General features: G+C 41.4%; 2 protein-coding genes across 29 annotated transcripts in view; one reads left to right on the top strand and one right to left on the bottom strand.

The window, feature by feature from the left end:
- PIGL (phosphatidylinositol glycan anchor biosynthesis class L) overlaps positions 1–6,331 on the bottom strand; it is a 77,320-nt gene extending 70,989 nt beyond the window's left edge. For both annotated transcript variants that reach the window (XM_026521083.4, XM_026521084.4), the window contains exon 1: positions 5,992–6,331. In XM_026521083.4, the coding sequence (XP_026376868.1) occupies positions 5,992–6,226 (235 nt within the window). In that variant the 5' untranslated portion in view covers positions 6,227–6,331. The remainder of the gene's footprint in view (positions 1–5,991) is intronic.
- A 437-nt stretch (positions 6,332–6,768) lies between these two features.
- Positions 6,769–24,684, top strand: part of NCOR1 (nuclear receptor corepressor 1) — a 154,045-nt gene continuing 136,129 nt past the window's right edge. For 12 of the 27 annotated variants that reach the window (XM_057311291.1, XM_057311289.1, XM_057311287.1 and 9 more), the window contains exon 1: positions 7,305–7,502. The gene's annotated coding sequence lies outside the window, so the exon portion shown is untranslated. Of the gene's footprint in view, positions 6,903–7,304; positions 7,503–24,684 lie in introns of those variants that run through there. The other 15 variants (XM_026521077.4, XM_026521075.4, XM_026521080.4 and 12 more) reach the window with 3 other exon arrangements.

Below are 24,684 nucleotides of genomic sequence, written 5' to 3'. Positions count from 1 at the left end.
AGTTTTTCCTTGAACACAACCAACCTTATTCTAAAATGTATTTGGGAGAAAAAAGGGTCAAAAACAGCAAACACACCCTGAAGAACCACAGATCAGAGGGCGTATCATACCAGATAACAGTGTATAAAAGCTACAGTAATTACGGGGTGCTTGGCTGGGGCGCCTGGCTCAGTCGGTTAAGTGTCTAACTTTGGCTCGGGTTGTGATCTCAGGGTCCTGGGATCCAGCCCTGCGTTGGGCTCCCCGCTTAGTGGGGAGTCTTCTTCTCCCTCTCCCTCTGTCCTTCCCTCCACTTGTGCTCCCTCTCTCTCTAATATTTTTTTAGATTTAGATTTAGAATCCCCTGAATTTTTAAAAAAATTTATTTATTTGAGAGAGAGAGCATGGAAGGGAGGGACTGAGGAAGGGGAAAAGAGAGTCTTAAGCAGACTTCATGCTGAGCCAATGGCAGAGCCCCCAAGGCGGGGCTTGATCTCATGACCCTGAGATAATGACCTGAACCTAAGTCAAGAGTCAGACCCTTAACCGACTGGGCCACCCAGGCCACCCCAATAAAATCTTTTTTTTTTTTTTTTTAAACGGAGTGCTTGGCTGGCTCAGTCTGTGGAATGTGTGACTCTTGATCTCAGGGTTATGAGTTTGAGCCTCACGCTGGATGTAGAGATTACTTAAAACAATAAAATCTTTTTCGTTTTAAGATTTATTTATTTATTTGAGAGAGAGAGAAAAAGAGAGAGAGAACACAAGCAGGGGGTGCAGCAGAGGCAGGGGAGAAGCAGGCTCAGCAGTGAGCCCAACATGGGGCTCGATCCTAGGACTCTGAGATCAGGACCTGAGCTGATGGCAGATGCTTAACCGACTGAGCCATCCAGGCACCCCGAAAATAAAATCTTACAAAGACCAAACCAAACCAAACCAAACCAAAAACTACAGTAATTAAGATAGCATGATATTGGCACAGGGATGTCAAAGTGACAAAGAGAACAGTATAAGATACAGGGAAATCTCATGTATGAGAAGTGGAGTACAGTCTGAGGGGAAAGGAGGGGCTGAACTGGTTTTCCCCAACTTCAATTTTTCCCTCTAAACCATTCTCCACATTGCCACCAGAATGAGCTTTCTAAAACACAGACCTCGTTGTGTCAATTCTCCACCAAAGATAATCAGTAACAGCCTACTGTAGCTACCATAGCAGCTTTCTCCCATGTGTAAATTAATAGGTATTTCGGTGGTTACATAAACTGGAGAAATGTTGGATGAAACAAAGGTAAACAGGCTCTTTTATAAGACTTCTCAAAGATGTTGATTTTTTTTTTAAAAGATTTTATTTATTTATTTGACAGAGATAGAGACAGCCAGCGAGAGAGGGAACACAAGCAGGGGGAGTGGGAGAGGAAGAAGCAGGCTCATAGCGGAGGAGCCTGATGTGGGGCTCGATCCCATAACGCCGGGATCACGCCCTGAGCCAAAGGCAGACGCTTAACCGCTGTGCCACCCAGGCGCCCCAAAGATGTTGATATTCTAATGAGGGCTGTGAACCTCTAAGTGAGGGACAGCACATCTGGTTAATATCTCCAAAATTTAATTTAATGGCAGTTTGATGAACTAGTGGGTCTTGGAACATATACTGGGAATCAAAATAGTTATTTCTTCAATTGATACAGCGTACTAGACAATGCGAGAGGCAGACTGGGTGTAATGGTTTAGAACAGGGTCCAGGGGGTGCCTGGGTGGCTCAGTCGTTAAGTGTCTGCCTTTGGCTCAGGGCGTGATCCTGGAGTTCTGGGATCGAGCCCCACATCGGGCTCTTCTGCTGGGAGCCTGCTTCTTTCTCTCCCACTCCCCCTGCTTGTGTTCCCTCTCTCATTGGCTATCTCTCTCTCTCTGTCAAATGAATAAATAAAATCTTAAAAAAAAAAAAAAAAAAAAGAACAGGGTCCGGGAGTCTCTATATTCTAGCTGGTCACTTTAGTCAAGTTATTTAACCTCCTTGTGATTCAGTTTCCATATTTGTAAAACAGGAATAACAAATGACACACACACAATGTTTTATATATTTAATAATGACTATCATGGGATTGCTGAAAGTATTAAATGAGGAACTAATAACAAAATAGTACATTTCTTTCCCTGCCCCTTAAAACTGGCAATGTAGTTAGAATGAATGCTCATTTAAGTCCAAGACTTACTGATGCTTGTACTACTGCCTAGAACAGTGTGGCCCATTTCCTATACACCTAGTTCTATTTTTAAAGACCAGCTCGGAAGAAAACCTCTTTGGAGAAGTTTCCTTTATCTAAAACCTTGAGATGAGAATTCATGCTTTTCTCCACTTGTGTCCATAGTATCTTCTCTATCAATGCTATTACAGCTTTCACCGTATCGTATCACAAATTACTAGCTTCCTGCTTTTCATGTTAAAGTAAATTAGGAGTGTGGGTCATGTTTAATCTGCACCTTTTGAATGAATTGGGGATTTTAAAAGTAATTAGAAAAATAAAAGAAATTTAAAAATCACAAGAGGGGCGCCTGGGTGGCTTGGTTGGTTAAGCCATCAACTCTTGATTTCGGCTCAGGTCATGATCTCAGGGTCTTGAGGTGGAGCCCCGCCATGGGCTCCGTGCTGGGCGTGGTGCCTGCTTAAGAATCTCTCTCTCCCTCTCACTGCACCCCCCACCCCCATGCTCTCTCTAATAAATACATCAATCTTTCTAAAACAGTTACAAGAGAACAATTTAAATGGCAAGTTCAGTTCAGAGGAAACACTTGCAAGACAAAGATACTGTATATTTAATATGTACCAAGGGGATGACTTATATTTTTTCATTTGAAAAAATTTTGGTTTCTGGAAGTTCCAACCTGCTAAAAAATAAGGAGAAATTTACTGAAGAAGCCATTGCACTTATAATACTTGGTAAATAAAATCCAGGTTTCTCTCCAAGAACTTGAAACAAATTTGTTACTATTTGCCTCCCGTGGTTGTACTATAAAACATAAAAGCAAACAATGAGGCCATTACCTCTACCTATTTACAATTAACATCCGTAACAGCACAAACTGAGAAGAAAAAGCTCGTAGACCCATATTCTCAATAAATATGAAAAATGGGTTTAACCTCACTGGCAACAAAAGATTTTGAGGGGAAAAAGTATTATGTCAAGAAGTAACACATAAAATACAAGTCCATGCTAGAAAGGGTGCTATTATTAAGGCAGATACTCTCCTTACCTGTTAGTGAGAATATAAATTGGTATGTTTTGGGGAATTAGATTTGCATACGAAGCTTTTTTTTTTTTTTTAAAGATTTTATTTATTTATTTGACAGAGATAGAGACAGCCCATGAGAGAGGGAACACAAGCAGGGGGAGTGGGAGAGGAAGAAGCAGGCTCCCAGCGGAGGAGCCCGATGTGGGGCTCGATCCCATAACGCCGGGATCACGCCCTGAGCCGAAGGCAGACGCTTAACCGCTGTGCCACCCAGGCGCCCCGTGCATACGAAGCTTTAAAAACAGCCACATTTAGAAATCAGTCCTAATGAAATACGATGAAATACATAAAAATGCTGTTACCTGTGTTAGTGCTAAACTGGCAAAACCCCCCTAAAGATACATACAATAAAGGGATGACTAAATTAGGGTTTATCTCAATGAAACCATTTAAAAGGCTATTATCCTGAAACCAATGTTACACTACACGTTAATTAACTAGAATTTAAATAAAAACTTGAAACAAAGGCTATTATTATCTAGTTCTTATTGACATGGGTAAATGCTTACATTATGTTTCACAAGGACATCTTGCGAATGAGTCTAGCTTGTTTCACTGTTTTATTCCTAGGGTATATAGAGTAAGGACTAGCATATAATTTTTTTAATTACAAAGTTATTTTTTTAATTAAAACTATGCTTTTTAGAGCAGTTTTAGGTTCACACCAAAATTGAGAGGAACGAATGGAGATTTCATATATACCCCTCGTCCCTACACAGGCACAGTCTTTCTCATGATCAACATCCCCCATGCAAGTGGTACATGTTCCAATGGATGAACCTACATTGACACATCATAATCACCCAAAGTCCATAGTTTACATTAGGCCTCGCTCTTGGTGGTGTACGGTTTGCGGGTTTGGACAATTGTACGATGACATGTGTCCCTTGTTATTATACCATACAGTATTTTCACTGCAGAAGAATCCTCTGTGTTCCTCCAACTCATCCTTCATTCCCCCCAACCCCCCCGGCAGCCACTGATCTTTTTTACTGTCCTTATAGTTCTGCCTTTTCCAGAATGTCATATGGTTGGAATCATACAGTATTTGGCCTTTTCAGATGGGCTTCTTTCACTTAGTGATATGCATTTAAGGTTCCTCCATGTTTTTCATGGCTCGATAGTTCATTTCTGTTTAGCGTTGAATAATATTCTAACATCTGGATGTAGTTTTAGTTGCTTTCAAGGTTTGGCAATTTTGAGTAAAGCTGCTATAAACACCTGTGGATAGGTTTTTTCGTGGACATGTTTTCAACTCCTTTCGGTAAATAACAGGGAGGGTGATTGCTGGACGGTTTGGTAAGAGCATGTTTAGTTTTTTTTTTAAAGATTTTTTAAAAAAAATTTATTTGACACAGAGATAGCCAGTGAGAGAGAGAGACAAGCAGGGGGAGTGGGAGAGGAAGAAGCAGGCTCCCAGCAGAGGAGCCTGATGTGGGGCTCGATCCCAGAACGCCAGGATCACGCCCTGAGCCAAAGGCAGACGCTTAACGACTGAGCCACCCAGGCGCCCCTGAGCATGTTTAGTTTTTTATAAGAAACTAATAGTCTCCCAAAGTGGCTGAAGCATTTTGCATTCCCGTCATCAATGAGTAAGAGTTCCTGTTCCTTCACACCCTCACCAGCATTTGGTGTTGTCAATGCTATGGATTTTGGCCATTCTAATAGTGTGCAGTGCACATAATTTTTCTTTAAAAAATGGCTTGTTTATTAATTTTTACATATAATTTCTTTTTTTATTTATTTAAATTCAATTAATTAACATATGCACATAAATTTTTAATAAATATTTGGTAGGGTCACCTGGGTGGCTCAGTCCTTAAGAATCTGCCTTCCACTGGGGTCATGATCTTGGCGTCCTGGGATCGAGCCTCTTGTAGGGCTCTCCACTCAGCAGGGAGTCTGCTTCTCCCTCTCCCTCTGCCTCTCCCCACTGGTAGTGCTCTCTCTCAAATAAATAAAATCTTTAAAAATAATAATAAAAAAACAAATATTTGGTAAATGAATGAAAACTAATGTTCAGTGAAAAATGTAAAATTGTATAAAATGGGATTTCTGTATAAAATGGGATTTCTGTACAAAATCAGTGTAGAAAAAGAACTGTAATGACACACAACCAAGTGGGAAAAGAGGTCATGGGCATTTGTTAAAAACAGCTTTATTGAGGTATAATTTTACATACCCACTGTCTATGTACAGTTCAATGTCATTTATACAGTTGTGCAAATACCACCATAGTCCAGTATCATGGTCAATTTTTGTTTTCCCAGTCCATCTTTTCTGTATGGTTAAGGAGGACTTACTCTTTGAGAGGCCTCTTCACTCAAAGTTGGTGGAACTGAACTCTAAAATTACCTATAAAATTACTTCCTAGTCTCATGATCCGAATCTCTCTTCAATTTGACATATGTATCTTTCTAGCACAAAATGGATTTTAAAAGCAGCAGGAAGGTCCTGTGCTACCTTTCGCAGTAAAATGTTAAGGGCTTGAGCAGGTACGATACAGCCTAGATTGTCTGGACGTCCCCAACCAACCTGGGAAGTTGGCCGATGCAGTCCACAGGCTGGGGCCACCATCCTCCGAGAAGTGCCCAGAGAAGGGACTTTCGTTGTATTCACTTAGCTCCCTAAACTTAGCTTCCCTTCGGGAAGAAGCCGACTGAGATCAGCACCAGAATACCCTTCACAGCCCCAGCTCCCAGCGCCCCGCCTATAGCCTCCTACCTGCAGAGAAGCAGAGCAACGACAGCCGGTGCCTCAGGCGGGCCAAGCCCAGCACAGTGGGAGCAAAGAACATGGCTTCATCGTCGGGGTGCGCGATCACTAGGAGGGTCCTGCTTCCACCTCCCGGGACGCCAGCAGGCTCCTGACTCTTCATTCTTTCCCAGGAGTCCCAAACCCAGAGGAACCCCCAGGCTAGGACCGCAGTTCCCAAACATAGAAACCCCACGGCTTCCATCCTCTCCAGGCGGCACTGCGCCTGCGCAGGAGGAAGGCTGCCGCACACCCAGCCTCCGGCGGGAAAACTGCACTCGCGGAAATTGCGTTCCGAGTTTAAGTCCGTTTTGCCGACCAGAGGCTTAAAACGCTGGGTTCCTGTTGTGGTTTTACAAGGACACCCCCCAACCGTTCTTTATCTAGTTCTACTTTCTGCAGCATCTACGACGTCTTTTTGCCTTCTCGATTTCGAGACGACTCCCTTGCCGTCCAGCTTTCTAGCCTTGTCCTTACAGTGCCATGGGTTTAAAAAGAAGCGTTTGAAAATACCCGCCCTCCCTATCTTGAATTCCCTCCTCTCCATTCACCATTTTGTAAATCATTTGTTAAAACCTGAGACTTTCTCGTAATTATTTGGCTCGCCCCTTCATCCGGATGAACCGACTTTGTTTATCCTTCATTTTGGCATGTGGAGTGGTGGCTCCTCTGAAGGAAAAGCACGCGGTTACGAGGAACCGTCCAGTGATTTCTCTAGAAGAGTAAGGCTGAGAGAGCGCACTTCGTAGTCGCGAGAGCCACGGGCTCCTCCGACGGGTGACTCTAGATTAAGGAAAGACATCACGGACAAATCAGCATCGCCTGACATGTCAGTGAAGTCCCGCTGCGAATTACAGCCGCAGCCCTGGAAACTATCTTGGGTAGGTCGACGTGCAGCCCTCCGGCTCCCAGCACTGGGGACCTGACTTCCCTCCGCGCAGCCCGGGCCCGAGGAGGCGGCGGCCATGGTGCCGCCGCGCCGCGGAGGGGTCTCAGGCCCTTCCCTTTCCCACGCCCCGGGGAAGGCCCCGAGCGCGCGGGAGCCGGCCGTGCGCGATGGCAGCGCGCTGTGTCCGGCCGGGCACAGCGCGGCCCCGGCCCCGTCTCCGCTCGAGGGGACCGCCGCCGCCAGGCCGAGGGGAGAGCCGAGGGGACCAGGCGCGGGGCGACCCAGGAAGCTCGGCCGAGGTAGGAGCCGCGCTCGGCCAGCGGAGGGAGTCGATCTCCCAGCCCTCCGGAAGGAGGAGGAGCCGGCGCCGGAGCCGTCTTAGCGGCGGCCGCCGGACCCGGGGGGGAGGGAGAGGGGTTGAGTCAAGATGGCGGCCAAGGTGGCGAAGCAGCAGCGGCGGCGGCGGCGGCGGCTGGAGTGAGCTCCCAGCTCGCCGCGCCGAGCGAGGTCCCGGGGTAGGGACGCGCGCCGGGGCCGCGTCCTGCTCCTCAGGCCCGGGGGCGCGCCGGCTACCACGCTCCGCCAGCTTCTGGTGAGTAGGCCCCGGCGCCCGCAGCCCCGGCCTCCGGGCCCCCCGCTCGCTCCGGGGCTTCCGAGGGCTCCCAGGGCGCCGGCCGCGGGAGCGGCTTCTCCGCCCGGCGGGGGGCGTCGCGGGCCCGGTAGGTCGGGTCCCGCCGCAGACGCCCAGCCTCTTCCCCTCGGCCGCCCGGGGCGAGTCGGGCGCGGCGGGGAGCTGGGGCTGGGCGAGTGGAAGAGGCTTATGGAGTTTGGAGGAAGAATGGGCTGCGGCCGGCCGGGTGCCCTGTGGGGAGGGGGCGTGCGGAGTCCTGCGGGCCGACCGAGGGAGCCCGGGAGGGCCGGGTGAGCCCAGGTGGGGCCGGCGCAGGTGGCGGGCCTGGGCGCACTCTGAGGCGGAGTTGGTGGCCGTCTTGGGAGTGTGGAAGGGCTTAGGGAGGGTGACAGCGATGGACAAGTGAGTGAAGAGCAAACTAGTTCACCTTCTGAGCAAACCACTTCGGGGTGTAATGGCGAAGGGTGGGTAGTGGTGGAGATGGCAAAGATCGGAACCCTCTACCTTCTGCCTTTTATTATTGGTGTTTGGGTGAAGTCAGTGAATTCTCATAGAGGAAGAGGGATTTGGGAAACTGTAATTGAGAAACCGGTCTTAATGGAGAGCAGACTGAATTCTTCGATTGGACTGGATTAGGTGTAGTCGTTATTGGAGGTGGACGTGGGACTAAGTGGTATTTGTGGAAAGTGTTTGCTCAGGAAGCGTCAGTTTTCTTCTACTGGTGTTGCATGCCACGGCGCCACTTCAACAGAGTTAACCTTGGAGAGCAGTGGTACAGGTAATTCTAATCTTTGGGATTAGTGTATTCACCTGCATCAGATTTGCTTCCCTAATCGTATCCTAATTAATATTGAAATTTGCGTTCCTTGTGTGCGTCGTGGTGAGGCAATGGTGAGAGGCGGAACACTGAGCCAAGAGCAACAGGCCCGGGATTTTAAAATGCCCACAAATATTCATTCATTCGTTCAGCATATCTTGATCAATAGCTGCTGCCAATAGGTCACCTGGGATTGTCCTTTCGATAACTGAAGAGCCCTTGGCGTTATTTAATTTTTAATAGTTTAAAAAATGTCTTAATGTATCCTTTCATAAAGATATTTATTGGATGAACCAAGTAGCCTGGGCTCAGGAGCAGATAGAACGATTTTAGAATCTTATTTAGAAATGGGTAAAAATTACCGAAGAAATAAACATAAGTTGTTGGAGGAAGAAACAGTGTTTGCATTCGCTTATTCTGTTAGATCCGGTGGAAGCTTATTTATTTATTTTAATATTTATAGTACACAGTTGCCTTCCCTTGCTTGAAGCACACCTGTCAATGGAAGTCAAGGTTAACACACGTATATATAAATGTGCACATACTTACATATATACATAAGGATGGGATTACTTGCAATACCAAAATACTCTTTCCTTTTGCAAAAGGCTTGCCATATGTTGAACTACTCCCCCAGAGAAAATACAATACAAAGAGTCCTGATTCTTCCTTTTACTATGTAACATTTTGGAACATTGGTCAACCTTTCTGTGCTTCCGTTTCCTCATCTATGATAGTAGGAAAACATCCACTCTCCTCGGGTTGGCTGCTGTGATCCTAAGAGAGTTAATAGTTATGAAATTGCTTTACACAGGTAGAAAGGGTTATGTTTCTGTGAGGTAGTAACAACTTCCTTTGCACTCCTGAATTGCTTATCTGCACCTCTCCCATGGCATTCACACTTTCTACCTTGTATTTAGGAACCAGTTTTATCTACTCTTGAGATCAGGATAGGCCCTTCTCAGATTTTATCTTTACGGTTAAGGCACCATGTAGGATTTTATTTTCTGTGTAGAATATTGACACTGCAAATGTTTGTTGAATGAATAAACATTGTATTCTAATTAGAAAAATGTATTCACATTACAACTTAACCTGAATAGGCCTGTTACCTACTATGACATGTATAGCTGTGATTCCCTCCATGGCCCCTGAGGAAGATGTATTTTTAACTGAATGCCTTGTTGAATTTAATCAGATAGTAAAACTTTAAGTATTTGGTATGCTCACATAATTTTTTAAAAGAAAGTCCTTGAAAATAACTTACGTTTCGTTGAATTTAATTGAGTAAAAGTTGGTTCCAAAGCTAGGTAAATGTAGTCAAGTTTTTGTAAGCTTTTTTTTTTTTTTTTTTTTTTTAAATTTGGGAAGTGGTGAGATTTTCTTGCCATTACTGCAGTAGGAAGTAAAGGCTTTTGAATAGGCCAGGGGTTGATGTAGGTAAATGTCAGGCTATTTGTTACTCAGTTTTTTGTTTTTGTTTTTGAATGTTTTGTTACTCAGTTTTAATTGTATTTTGTGATCTGTCTTAATTGCAAGTTCCAATTCTTACTGATGCCTGGGAATTGTGGAGGTCCAGCGTACTTAGTTACTTCTGTTTCTTCTCTTCAGACGTTGCATTTTACTAGAATACCTTGCAAAGAAGTAATAAAGATTGACCAGAATTTATTTTCTTTGGATTTATTTGTTGATTAGAAATTCATATGTAGTTCATTCACTTGTTCAGCTGGTGTGATGTGCCTTTTATGTTCAGGGTACATTACTAAATGCTGTAAAGGTACAAAGTTGAGCAGATCAATTAAGTACACAAATAAGGCAGTCTCTAGATTGCCTGATATTTTGTCCTTTTCAGGTCTGAGGATGCAAGAAGTACATTTAGATTGATGGTTAAGAAAACAGTTGTTTTTTTTTTTTTCCCTGTCAGGACTTCCTAGGAGTATTGAAAAGCTATGAAAAGCTTCTGTCATGTAGCAATAACTGTATGTAGGACATCTGTTTTTTATTTGGTATTCTTGTGGTGGTGGTTTTCCTTGAACATTTTTACTGTTCTTCTACCATTTTTTTCTACCCCAGAAGCTTGTGTGGTCAAAATATTACTTGGATAGTCTTCAGATACAGCATACTTATTTTTTGTTTGTTTGTTCTCTTTGCATTTGAGAGTGAGACCATACAAAGCCATGTTAATGTTTCTGTGGAGTTCTTCATTTGGATTCTTCCGTGTATACTACTGTTACTTTTACTTAAAAGTGATCGCAAAAAAAAAAAATTTTTTTTAAATTGGTTAAACTAAAATGCTAATAATTTATAGAATTATAGGATCTAGAGTCATAGATGATCTAGTCTTATTTTCCTCGTGAATAAGCTGAAGGTCACGGAAGTGAAGTGATTTGCCTAAATTGTTGCAGTTGGCCAGTGGTAGAATCCAGTCTTCCGACATCCAGTGTCGGACTCATTCCAGTGTCGGACTCATTCCATTACACCATCTCATCCATGGGATGATTCAGTGTGATGATTGACAATTAGAACAAAAATCGGGGTGGATGGGGAATGAGAGATTACTTGCTCAGCTTAGGTATTGAGTTTATCTTAACTTTAAATTTCCTCAATGAAAATATAGTTTGAAAAAAATTAGTATTGATCTATATCAGTAATATGATCCCTGGGAATTATTTGGTTTGCTTAATTTTTAATCTGTGATGAATATCTTCTTAAACGAAAATGTCTTTGAGGTTATCTGGACCTAGTGATATTTCTTGGAATTGAAGTATTAACAATAATAGAAATTGTATTATGTCAATGGTTAGGAACTTCTGAGACCCAAATAGGTTAAATTATTTTATAAAATAGCTATTGCTGGTTTTTCTCCCTTTTTCTTTTTTCTTTTCTTTTCTTTTCTTTTCTTTCTTTCTTCCTTCCTTTCTTTCTTTCTTTCTTTCTTTTTTTCAAAAGATTTTATTTATTTATTTGGGATAGAGCACAAGCAGGAGGGTGGATGGGCAGAGGGAGAGGGAGAAGCAGGCTCCCCACTGAGCAGGGAGTCCGATGCAGGGGCTGGATCCCAGGACCCCGAGATCATGACCTGAGCCTAAGGCAGACGCTTAACTGACTGAGCCACCAGACACCCTTGCTTCACTTACTTTCAAACTTATGGATTGTTTTTTTTAAGTATGAAGGACTTCAGTTGTTAAAAGCTTAGATAAATAGCGTAAATATGAACTGTGTTCTTAATGCTATGTTGAAAAGAGTACATGTAGTATTTAGTTTTCTATAGGTACTTATGCCATAAAATTTATTTTAAAGAAAGAAGCATATTGTTCTTCTTCAACTGATATCCTCACATGAGTACTGAAGCATGTCATATTTATTCCATTTGGGCTGTTAGATAATATGTCTGTTTGGCCTAATGTGCCATACTTCTGAAATCTACCACATCTAAATTCTGCCTATTTTTTGAGGGTTTAATCACATATTACTTCAGCCAGGAAGTCTCCCTCCTACTCCCTCTTTTCCAAAGATGTGTATTTCTCATTTTGGAAGTTCTTAATGCTTTACTTATGCCTCTACTATAATATCATAGTTATTTATGTACATGTCCATTTAGTCCCTGCTAGACCATAAGCCCGTTGTGGGCATGTCTGTATCTCCTATCTACCCCGACTCGCAAAATAACACTATACCCGGGAAGTGTGTAATAGAAATTTGTTAAATGCTTGAAAAACCTAGCTGCCGGAGATACTTGGTGCTGTTGTCGCAGAGGCCGGATTGATACACGCATGGGAACTTGATGAATAGTTTATGTAAATTTAAAAACAGAAATTTACCAGTATCAGCGAGAGAAAAAGTATAATCCGTGAATTATCAAAACATTTAAAAAATATTTTTGTCAGTTTACTGGGATTTTGGGGAGAAAGAGAAAGTAAGGATGGGATTGGTTCATCTGGCTGTATTTCCAGATAATGTTAGAACAAGAATATGTTAGTATATATATGGGGAATTTTGGAGTAGTTTCAGTGGTTAGAAAAAATTGTGAATCAGGAATATGGAATAGTTTGTTTATATGATTATTGAAGAATACCTTTGAAGGGTTCCCTTCGAAAGAATAGTACTGATTAGTTTTATATCAAAAATTAAATCTTTAAGTAGACTAGTCAAGAGCAAAGGAAAAGTCAGGATGACCAAATTATTTTGATTCCCCCCATCCACTGTCTACTTGAGGAATAAAACTTGGGCTGGGTTTTTTGTTTTCATTTTTGTTTTTATTTGGGTATATATGAATAAACTGATATCAAACCAGAATAAGTTGAGATTACATTTTTCTAGGAAAATTTGACACTTGGTTTTGCTTCGAGGGTCCCCTCTCTGGTTACAGTTCACCTCTCCCCCCATACTTCTGTTTAACTGACAGACCCTTCTTGACATTTGTGTTGTCGTGGACAGAGTAATTTGTTTTAGGCAGCTCATTTCCTTTGGCAATAGCGTGTAGATTTGTATAACTTGGAAATATTTGTTTTAAATTGTAATCATCATGTCTTTGAACTCCTGTTCAAAGACGTTTAACTTTGTATTACGTTTGATTAGGTTCTTTTAATTCAGTTTTGAATTACAATAACTTTTATGTATTTGGAATGAAACCAAAACTTGTGCTTTCTAGGAGTTACAGCCTAAAATATACACAGTGTAAATATACCAGATGTAGGGAGTATATAGTCCATTAACTCTATGTGTGTGTGGGTGTGTATGTGTTGGGGGGAAGAGGGAGGGAGGGAGGGGAAGAGGGAACTGAGCAGAGCAGGAGGGGAAGAGTAGAAGGAGAAGTGCTGTATATTCACACAAAACCATTTCAATGAGTGAAGGAGGATGTGTTATTTTAGAATCTTTGTCTTTCATCTATTATAAGTAATATGTTGTTTTACAGAAGTATAATATAGAAGTATATAAAGAAGTTGAAAGTACCACTTCCTAGATATAATCTTCTAAGTGTTTGTTGCATATTCTTTCAAAAAAAAATTTTTTTTTGGTGTGTGTAATTTCCTGTATTACAGGATCATAATATATTGTTCTTTTATGTACTACTGTTCCATGTTGGTATATTTAGAGCTACTTCTGTCATTAATGGCCACATAGTATTCTGTTTATGAAAATACCATGAATTGTTTAATCAATTTATGGCTACTAGTGTTTTTTGTTTTGTTTTCAGAAAAACAAAGCTGAGGTGAATTTTTTGTGTGTGTTTATTTTGTGTACTTGTGCAAGCAGCTGTGTAGGATAGTTTCCGGAAGTGGAGTTGCTGTTACCTGAATAGTATGGGTTTGGAAAGATATCGATACAAGTGTGTCAGTATGGTCCAAACCCTGGCCAGTACTGGATGTTACAAATGAAAACATCTTGACAGTTTCAGAAGTGGGGGCGGGGGGTAGTGATTCCGCTTGGCCTTTTATCAAATACTACAGAGGTTGGAATGTTTTTATGAGGGAAGTTGTATTTCTTTTATAAATTGCCCGCTTTTGGTTATTTTTGGATGAAGTTTTTGGTCTTTTTCAGATTGATCTGAAGAGCTCCTTGTATATTAAAGTATTTACTTTTTCTAACACACGCACTATCTCCACCCCCAGCTATTCTTTTGTGTGTTTGTTTTTGAGAGAGAGAAAGAGACAGACAGAGAGGCAGGGGGAGGGGCAGAGGAAGAGAGAAGCTTAAGCAGGCTCCATGTCCAGCACAGGGAGGCTTAGGCTTGATCTCATGACCCTGAGATCATGACCTGAGTCGAAATCAAGAGTCAGACACTGACTGAGCCACCCAGGTACTTCTCTTCTGTGTTATTATGTAGTCAGATATACCCAGTCCTGCTCTGTGCTGGCTGTGTGACCTTGGGCACATTACCTACCCTCCCTAAGCCTTAGTTTCCTTATTTTTTGTATTATTATTATTATTATTATTATTATTATTATTATTATTTAAAGATTCTATTTATTTGTCAGAGAGAGAGAGAGAGAACGCGCACAAGCAGGGGGAGCGGCAGGCAGAGGGAGAAGCAGGCTTCCTGCTGAGCAAGGAGCCCAATGCAGGACTCAATTCCAGGACCCTGGGATCATGACCCGAGCCGAAAGCTGACGCTGGACTGACTGAGCCACCCAGGTGTCCCAAGTTTGCTTATTTTTAGATTGGAGATAATATAAAATAACATTTAGCACAGTGGTTGACACATAGTAAGTAAATAATAAATGTTAGCTGTCTTCATTAGTAGTCCATAAATGGCTTCTGGGTTTCATGCTCTACTTAGAAAGACGTCCTTACTCTAAAATTTAAAATATTCACCCATTGATTAAACTAAAAAAGTAATGTGAGGAATATTATTGTACAGCATGCTACTCTGCTTGTTTTTTTTTTTTTTTTAAAGATTTTATTTATTTGACAGACAGACAGCCAGCGAGAGAGGGAACACAAGCAGGGGGAGTGGAAGAGGTAGAAGCAGGCTCCCAGCGGAGGAGCCCGATGTGGGGCTCGATTCCAGAATGCCGGGATCACGCCCTGAGCCGAAGGCAGACGCTTAACGACTGAGCCACCCAGGCGCCCCTACTCTGCTTGTTTTAAAGAGGAAAAATAATGTATACATATTTGCTTGTATGTTATGGGATATTTCTGAAATGAAACCCAAGAAACTGGTAATGGTGGTGGTTGTAAGAACTGAGTGACTGAGACATAAAAATGAGAGGAAGACTTTTGACATATGACTTTTTGTATTTTTTAGACAAAGAAGTCCCAGATTTTAATTGAACTTTAATTTTTTTCCTTTTCTTTCCTCTTTTTTCACTTCTAATTTTTTTTTGATCCATCTGGAACTTATTTCCGGGGTAGGAAGTGAGGTAGAGATATATTTTGGGGGAGTATATGTGTGCATGTTTTCTCCCCCGTTGTGTGAGCACCGTTTAGTGAATAATTCATCATTTACCCCACTGATTAGATTCACAACTTTTGTCATTTACTAAATACGTTTGGAACTGTTTCTAATTTATTTAATGTTCTTGATCTCCTTTAAATTGCTGCTGTTTTATAATTTTATTATTTATTTATTTATTTATTTAAAATCAGAGAGAGTGAGCACAAGTAGGGGGAGTGGCAGGCAGAGGGAGAAGCAGGCTCTCTGCTGAGCAGGGAGCCCGATGTGGGACTTCATCCCAGGACCTTAGGATCATGACCTGAGCTGAAGACAGCTGCTTAACTGGATGAGCCTCCCAGACATCCCTTATTATTGTATAAAAAGATTTACTTATTTATTTCGGTGAGAGAGTGCGTGAGGGTACACGCGTGCTGGGGGTGGGCAGACGAAGAGGGAGAGAGAACTCCAAGCGGGCTCCCTGCTGAACATGGAGCCTGATGTAGGGCTTCATCTCACCATGACCTGAAGTGAAACCAAGGGTTGAGTATTTAACAGAATCACCCAGGCGCCCCTGTTTTACGATTTTAATGTTGATGGGGTTAGTCCCCTGTTCATTACCCGTTCCCCCCCCCCCCCCCAGACTTTTACAATTCTGGTACATATATTCTCCCAGATAAACTTTAGAATTATTCTGTGAAGCTCAATAAGGTATTTTGCTGAGATTTTTATGGGTAATACTGAATAGTGTTTAGAAATATCGAATTTATAGGTTAATTTTGGAAGATTGTATGTACTTCCTCTGCTTTTGTTCAAGTAGACTTGTTTATGTTCTTCAGTAGGTTTTCAAATTTTTCAGATAATTTCTATCCATTTCTTCTTTTATTCCAAAAATATGGTAGGTAATCAAACAGTTTATATTCTATTGGGGCAGGACAGAGTATAATGAAGTAAAACAAATCCATTTCAGGTTGAGATTATAAGGGGAAAAAAAGGCTTATGTGGTTGAGAGTAACTGATGGGAACCCACCTTATAGGTGGTTGGGAAAGGCCTTTCTGAGGAGATGACATTTGAACTCAAAGGGTCAGTTTGATGAGGAGTCAGCCACTCGAATGAGCCAGGAAGAGCATTCCAGGCAGAGAGTAAAGAAGGACAAAGGCCTGAGGCAAGGCAGGTCCTGGCGCAGGATGAAGGGACTGGAAGGAAGCTCATGTTGCTGGGGCCCACTGAGCAATCTGGAGAGGAAGCAGGCCAGATCAGGTGGGGCCTTGTGGGCCATAGTGAGTAGTTGGGATTTTATTTGAAGTGCATGGTAGCCCCCTGGGGAGTCTTAAGCAGAAGAGTGACATGCTCTGATTTATGGTTTAAAAAGATCATATAGCTTTTTGAGTGGAGAGAAGTATTGAAGTGGGAAGTCCTGTTAGGAGTTTTTTGTAGCAAGAGGTAAGGGTGGAGGTAGTGGAGATGGAGAATTATGGGAGGCTTGGGGTGGGTGTGTGGAAGGAAGAACAGGACTTGCTTATTGGAATGGGTGTTGTTGAGAGCTAAGCGCTGTTAGGTGCCGGGAAGGTCACGTGAGCAAAACAGAGACTGTCCCTGCCCTCACATGTGTCTGGTGGCTTTGTTTTTTGTATAGAATTCAATAAATGTTTTAAGTCAGTTGCTTTTTCTCTACCTTATTGTGGTATATGCCTTAGAAGTAGTCTGTTCATTAGCCTTGTTATTTGCTTCGTAACCTTTAGCACTCTCTGTTAGTGGGTCAAAGGGAAGGCAACACTGTATAATCTTTAAGAGATCTGTCTCTGAGTTAAAAAAATTACTGTGGGGAAGTTACTAAGGCTCTTGAAAGCCTTAATTAGGGATAATAATGGAACTAGTGTTTTAGGTGAGCTCCTTGCAGGCCAAGCCTACTACATAACAAAGGCTCAATAAGTGGTAACTTGAAAAATTATTCTTTGTAGTTATTGTCCTACCAATTAATTCTGCAATATATTCATTTCTTATAGTTGCTGGAGTGAATATTGCTCAGAGAATTAGTTCAGTATAGTGCAGCTGTGCACAGAGTTCTCGGTTCTGAGTTGTCTACTGCTGCTGTCTTCGGAAACTTCTCCTTCCTCACTTTATGTACGGTGAAAGTAGCATCCCCCCCCCCCCAAGTTCAAGAGTTGTTTATTGAATGCCTGTATTCTTAGATTAATCAAATAATTATGCCCTTATTAATGTGTTTCTTTCAATATCATACTTGATTGGGGGTGGGATAGTTGAACCTGAAAGGCCTTTTTTCTTTAGCTCCCATTCATCTTTCTTCTAAGTGAGATGTTCAGAAGAGCCTACAAGTAAAACAAATACCTTGTTAATGGCATTCCCCCAGAGTAGCTCCTTTGTTTGTTTGTTTAAGGGAAGAATGCTTTAGTTTTACAGGAGAAATGTTACTCCTGAGTTCGACACCTCTCTGATCTCTTACAAATTACAGAATCCTCTTAGGTGATTTCTAGGGTTTCTGCTCGAGACTGGCCTCTGAGATGGGCTAAGGAGGTCTGCTTTCTTTTTCTCTTTTTAAAAACTATTTTATTTATTTAATTGAGAGAGAGTGCGTGAGAGTAAGAGCACGAAGGGGGGTGGGGGCAAAGCAGGGGAGAGGGAGAAGCAGGCTTGGGGCTCCATCCCAGGACCCCAGGATCATGACCTGAGCTGAAGGCAGATGCTTAACTGACTGAGCTGCCCAGGCGCCCCAGGAGGTCCGCTTTCTTTAAGTCATGGCCAGTCTGGAGAGTCTTAGGTAGCTGGGATAACCGAGGAGGGTGGTCCTTAGCCTCTCCTTGCTTAAAGTACTTTTGGATTTTGACTAGAGCTGGGCTGCTTTATGAGAATTAGTATGACCTGATTTGTCTCAGTTTAATAACTGTATTTTGTCGTCTGCAGTATCACAGAAGCCATTCTCCTATCCCATACTTTTGTATCAAAGGGTTTTATTCTTTGATCATTTAAAAGAAAATTGAATTGTGTATTTTGTCGGGTCCTTTTTCTGCTTTGGTAAAATATGGGCTTCTCCTCTGTTGTGACCCTTAGTGGATTCATTCCTGCTTATCTGAAGAGGCATTTGCAGTCCCGCCACAGTGAAGTATATTTTTAGCTATTTTTTCCAAGATAGCTTAGGCCACCTTGAAAACCTATCCAAGTACATTTTGGTTATGCAAAGATTGTAGGCCAAAAGCCAGGAGTTCCTGGTGAGAGAGAATTGGATTTTTTTGGGGGGGAGGGGATTATATTTGAAATTTTGTTGCAATAGAAGTTTCCTGTTGAGTAAATTGATGTGTGTCTTTTTTACTTTAATATGGGAAGGGATTTAAGTAGACAAATTTCATTTTACTACATTTTATTGCCTGTTTACAAAACATAGGAGGCTAGTTTGGGGTTTATTCATAAAATTCAGATGAAATGTGGGGCGCCTGGGTGGTTCAGTTTGTTAAGCATATGACTCTTGATTTCGTCTCAGGTCATGATCTCAGGATCATGTGATTGAGCCCCGCGTCAGGCCGTGAGCTGAACGTGGAGCCTGCTTAAGTTGTCTCTCTCCGACTCCCCCCGCCCCCCTTAAAAAGAGATGAAATGTGCTCTTCTCACTTATAATAATGACATCTAGTTTTAGTATATTCTCATCCTACAGTACTTTTATGTGTGTTTATGTTATGAGGGGGTTGTGCATAAACCTTCGGGTTTCATAAAAATTCATGAGTGGGGAATGTAACGAACCCTAAGGTAATGAGTTTTGGTGCTAAGGACCGAACTTAAAATTTGAAACTGCCACTTAAGGTCTCCTTTTGCCCTTCAGCCTTAACTTTAAACTGGATTTTTGTAAGAGGTATCTTGGTGAGCCCTGACTGCAGTGAATGCAGAAGGCAGGACTTGGGGGGGACTGAAAAGGTAGCTTGCGAAGATCCCCATTCTCACTGAATGGGAGTATTTCTCTTCTGTGGATTTTATACGTTTGGCTTCCACATAAGATGTTTAAGGAAAGAGTCCGGTTAAAAACCAAAAACAACTATTGCTCTCAACTATTGCTTTATGTCTCATGAGTAAGTTTTGAGGAAGGAAGTCATAGTGGTCTCCAAGCTGCCCCTCTTGTGGCCAGGAGTAGGGTCTGCTTTGACCCATAAATCTGTATGCCAGCGAGGGCTAATCTCTGATTTTGCTGATGTTTTCTTGCCACCTGTGTTGGGCTGATAGTACCTGACTCTATTTTATTTTTGAGATATTCAAGTTAAACTTTACTGAAATCACATCACAAAACTAGGATATCATGAAGGATTCCTGACAAAGGGGAACATGGACGAATCATATTTGAGTGACATTGAATTCAGGTGTTGAACTCAGGATTCATCATTGCTGAAAACTAAAAGAAAATGCAGACACAAACAACACCAATATTACATGGATGTCTCATTATGTAGACCACTGTTGGAAAAAATTTGGATGACCTTGAGCTAAGATCTTTCCTTTTGCCTCTCCATTCCATTTATAGCTTTATTTACTTCAGATGTCTGAGTTGGGAGGAGAGCTCAGAGATAGATCATGTAAGCATTTCTTTTTTTTTTTTTTCCTTTAGATTTTATTTTTAAATAATCTCCACACCCAGTGTAGGGCTTGAACTTAGAATCCTGAGATCAAGGGTCGCAAGCTCCACTGACTGAGCCAGCCAGGCGCCCCAGATCATGTCGACATTTCTTAGGGGTGCAGAGCATAATTACTTGGAAAACATTTATAAAATATTTCTGAACACTCATATTGTGAAATACTCTATAGCAATAGAAAGAATGAAGAAGCTCTTTATAGCCTCATGAGAATGATTGCTATATTGAGAATGATATATTAAGTAATAAAAGCAGGCTATAGAACAGTGTATATCTGCTGTACTACCATTTATGTAGGGAGGGTGTGTGTGTGTGTGTAGGATATTTCTAAAGGATACTTGAGAAACTAGTAACCTTGGTTGCCTTCTGGAAGGACAGCTGGGTAGGAGCTGGGGGACCATGGTGAGAAGATTTTTCTCTTTGTCTTTTGTGAGTACTTTTATAATACCTATTTCCAAAAACAAAGCAAATACCACCACCACCAAGAACCTCATGTGTTGGCTTTCCCCCTTCCACCTGGAACACGTGCAGGTGTGTAGGACGGGAATGCTGACCAGGTAGTTCTAATGTGCGGCCTGTTGCACTGCTGCGGTAAATACCTTCTGTGTGTAAGTACGGTACGTGAGTGTCTTCAGAGTGTGGACCAAAATTGCTGGGTTGTAATGGGACGGCATTTCAGATCAGCGTGGAAAGATAGACATGTTCAATAAGGGTTTTGGTGGGATACTTAGCTATTAATTAGTAAAGAAAATACAACTAGATCCCTACCTTACCATTTTTTTTGGAAAAAAAATTTAGGTGATTAAGGAGCTAAATATACCTTAAAGGAGCTAAGAGGGGAATGTAGAGAATACTTTTTTACTTTGGGGTAGAAAAGGTCTTCAGAAATGTGAGACAAAAATACTTGTAACATAAAGGTAGAAAAGGGATTAAAAATTTTAGTGTGATTTTAGGTGATTAAGGAGATAAATATATATATGTGTGTGACACACACGCACACACACACACACCTTAAAGGAGCATAAGAGAGGAATGTAGGGGATATTTTTTTTACTTTGGGGTAGAAAAGGTCTTCAGAAATGTGAGACAAAAATATTTGTAACATAAAGGTAGAAAAGGGATTAATATTCAGAATACAGAGGGAGATATTGCAGTTTTAAGACAGGTACCAGCAAAACCACATGCTGATTTCCCCCTGCCCATTCTCTGGCCTCTACCCCTACCACCCTCTCTCATTCTCCTTACGCCTCCTTGCTTTGCCTTAGGGCTTCTGTGGTTCCTCTCCAAGGATTGCTCTTGTCTCTTCTAGCTAGCTAGGGTAGCTAGCTCTTCCTTCTCATCTTTCAAGCTTTGGCTCAAAAGTCATCTTAGAATATAATTTGTTATCCAAACTGGGACAGTTTTGAGAAGGAAATGGAGCATAATTAATAGTTGCACTGGGACAATAGCTGTAAATTGGGTCTGTTTCAGGAAATCAGGGCATAGGGTCATCCTAGCTGAGATTGGCTTTCTATGATCACCCCATCAGAAATGTCTCCCTTATCCCTTCTCTCCCATCCTGTATTATTTATAGCACTTCGGTTCACGTATTATCTCGTGATTATTGTCTAGGTCACTTCACAATAAGACGGCATATCTCAGTCATCATTCTATGCCAGTGTTTAGAACCATGTTGGTAGATAGTAGTGTACTCAATAGATATTTGTTGGCTCTATGACATTTCTGCCTTTGGTCTTAAAATCTTGTCAAGATATGATAGATATACTTGACAAATTGGATAAAAATGTTATATACAAATCATACTTTTATAAAACAGTGTTCTCACATATGTGGACTTTTTGTGGCATACTCTACATTAAATTTCCCATTAGCTAAACATTTTAAAGAATGATTTTCTAAGCTGATGTATTGGATGTTTAGGACAGTTCCTTGAGGAACATTCTCAGGCATTCATCTTCGGGTATCTCTGTATTGAATAATGAATTCCTAGAAGGTGGTATAGGATGTGTGTATTTTCAAGGCTCATGGTGTATATTGCCATCCTTCTTCAGAGAGCGATTTGTACCCGTTTTACATACACACTGGTAGTCTGTAAGAGAGTGCTTTTTTTCCTCCAGACCTTCACCGTTACTAGGCATGATTTTTAATGTTTTGCCAGTTTGTCTGGGAAAAATGATTTTGTTTTATTTTTCTGTGATTATTGATGAAGTTGATGTCATTAATTTTATTTCCTTTGCTAATTCCATGTTTCTGTCATGTCTTATGTTTCTGTTGTAATCATTTTTTTCCTTATTGATTTGTAAGAAATAAATATATGCGTTATATCAAAATTTTGCTATTTTACTTTTTCTATTTTGTTTTCTTTTTTAAAAAAAATGAATATTCTTTTTTTTTTTTAAAGTAAGCTCAACATCCAATGTGGCGCTTGAACTCAGGACCCTGAGATCAAGAGTTACATGCTGTATTGACTGAGCCACCCATGCACCCGTACCTTTTTTAGCTTGTAGTTTGCTGTTTTGAGGTGTCTTTGCTGTACAGAAACAATTTATACATATATATATGTGTGTGAGTATATATATATATCTACATGTATATATGTGTATATATGTATTTATTTATTTTGTAAGTCTAAGAGATCAGTCTTATTGTTTGTGTTTTTGGGGTTGTGCTTAGGATGTCCTTCTCTGTCCTTAGTTTATGTATGTATTTTTTTTTTCTTTTAAAGATTTTATTTGTCAGAGAGAGAGCGCACAAACGGGGAGTGGCAGGCAGAGGGAGAAGCAGGCTCCCCACTGAGTAAGGAGCCTGATGCAGGACTCGATTCCAGGATCCTGGGATCATGACCTGAGCTGAAGGCAGACGAGAGAGCCACCCAGGCGTCCCTATATATGTATTTCTTTCAGGCTTTTTGAAAGTACTGTAAGTGTTACCTGTTCCTTTAAAGGACCTCAGATGGGAAATCACTTTGAGAATATTAGTGTCCTTACTTTTTTTTTTTTTTTTTGGCTTTATCCTAAGAGTCCAGGAACAAATTAAAGGGAAAAAAGCAAATAGTAATTTCTGTAATGTGAGCTCTCCAAGGGAAAATTTAGGCAGAAACCAGAGACTGGATGCAGTCTCTAATACTTTATCTCAGCAAAAAGATGTCTTTGCTTATAAGATAAGATTATTTACCTGTAAGATTAAAGAAAAAGTGCTGCTAATTAGACCATAAAATGCCATTGGTTGTAGGATACTTACTGAGTTTAGATTTTTTAAGATACGGACACACGTGGGTATTAGAATCCATGAAATGTGGCATATGTTAACTTGGACTGCTGCACAATCATTTTTACTTTTATTTTTTATTTTTTAAAGATTTTATTTATTTGGAAGAGAGAGAGACAGTGTGTGAGCATGAGCTGGGGGAGGGACAGAAGGAAAGGGAGAAGCCCACTTCCTGGTGAGCAGGGAGCCGGATGTGGGGCTGGATCCCAGGAACCTGGGGTCATGACCTGAGCCAAAGACAGATGCTTAACCGACTGAGCCACCCAGGCGCCTCTCATTTAAAAAAAAAAAATTTAAGGTTTGTGTGTGTGTGTGTGTTTTAAAGTAATCTCCATACCCAACATGGGGCTCAAACTCAAAACCCCAGGATGAAGAGTCGCAGGGCTCTTCTGACTGAGCCAGCCAGGTGCCCCTGTGCAATCATTTTTAAATCTTGTGGTTGCTTTGTATAGTTTTGTTTGTTTTGGGGTTGGTAATTTTTTAAAAACAGCTTTATTAAGATACAATTCATATACCGTGCAATTCATCCATTTAAAGTAATGGTTTTTAGTATATTTAGAGATATGTGCAAACATTACTACAGTCAATTTTAGAACATTTTTATCACCTCAAAAAGAAACTCCAGTACAATGGAATATTATTATTCAGCCCTAAAATGGTTGGTAATTTTGGTATATGCTACCACATGGATAAATCTTGGAGATACTGTGCTAAGTGAAATTACCCGATCAGAGAAGTCCAGATACTGTTTGATTCCACTTCTGTGAGGTGCTCAGAGTAGTCTGATTCATGGAGACAGAAACTAGAATGGGGATTACTGGGAACTAAGGGGAGGGGGAATAGGAGTTAGTGTTTAATGGATATGGAATTTTAGTTGGGGAAGATGAACAAGTTCTGAAGGTGGATGGTGGTGATGTTACAGAACAGTGTGAATGTACGTGATGCTACACAATTAGACACTTAAGAAGGGCTAAGATGGTGAATTTTATGTGAACTCTACCACAGTAGTTGCTGTTCCTCCATCGCCATCCTACTGGGGTCTCTGAGCGGCCATTAATCTACTTTCTGTCGTGTAGATTTGCCTCTTCTGTATTCAGATGAAAGGAATTGCACAGAGTGTGGGCTATTATGATTGGCTGCTTGTATTTTTGCATAGTGTTTTCAGGGTTTGTCCAAGTTATAGTGAGTACCAGTACTTCATTCTTTTTTGGTGGAATAATGTTCCCTTGTATGGATATACCTGATTTTATTTATCTATTTATTACTTGATGGACATGACATTTGGGTTTTTTCCAAGTTTGTGCAGTTATTTTAGGATTTAACTTGAGCTCTGACAATTCTAAGAAATAAAAACCTACTCCATCTATTCTAAGTAAAGGAGGACTCACTGTAAGACTATGTAGGTAGTTTAACAGGTATCCAAGGTCAGCGTAGGGAGTTCAGCAGCTTCTCATGGGACTGACCCTGGAGCAAAGGCTCAGGAGCCAAGGCAGTTGCTACTGTGTATCCTGGGCCTGCAAGGGCTCTTGGCTCCCCTTGTCTCTGCATGTCTT

The sequence above is a fragment of the Ursus arctos genome, unplaced genomic scaffold, assembly GCF_023065955.2.
Source record: "Ursus arctos isolate Adak ecotype North America unplaced genomic scaffold, UrsArc2.0 scaffold_14, whole genome shotgun sequence".
Lineage (NCBI taxonomy): Eukaryota > Metazoa > Chordata > Mammalia > Carnivora > Ursidae > Ursus > Ursus arctos.
The sequence above is the reverse complement of the archived record's forward strand: the minus strand, read 5'-3'. Positions and strand labels throughout refer to the sequence as shown.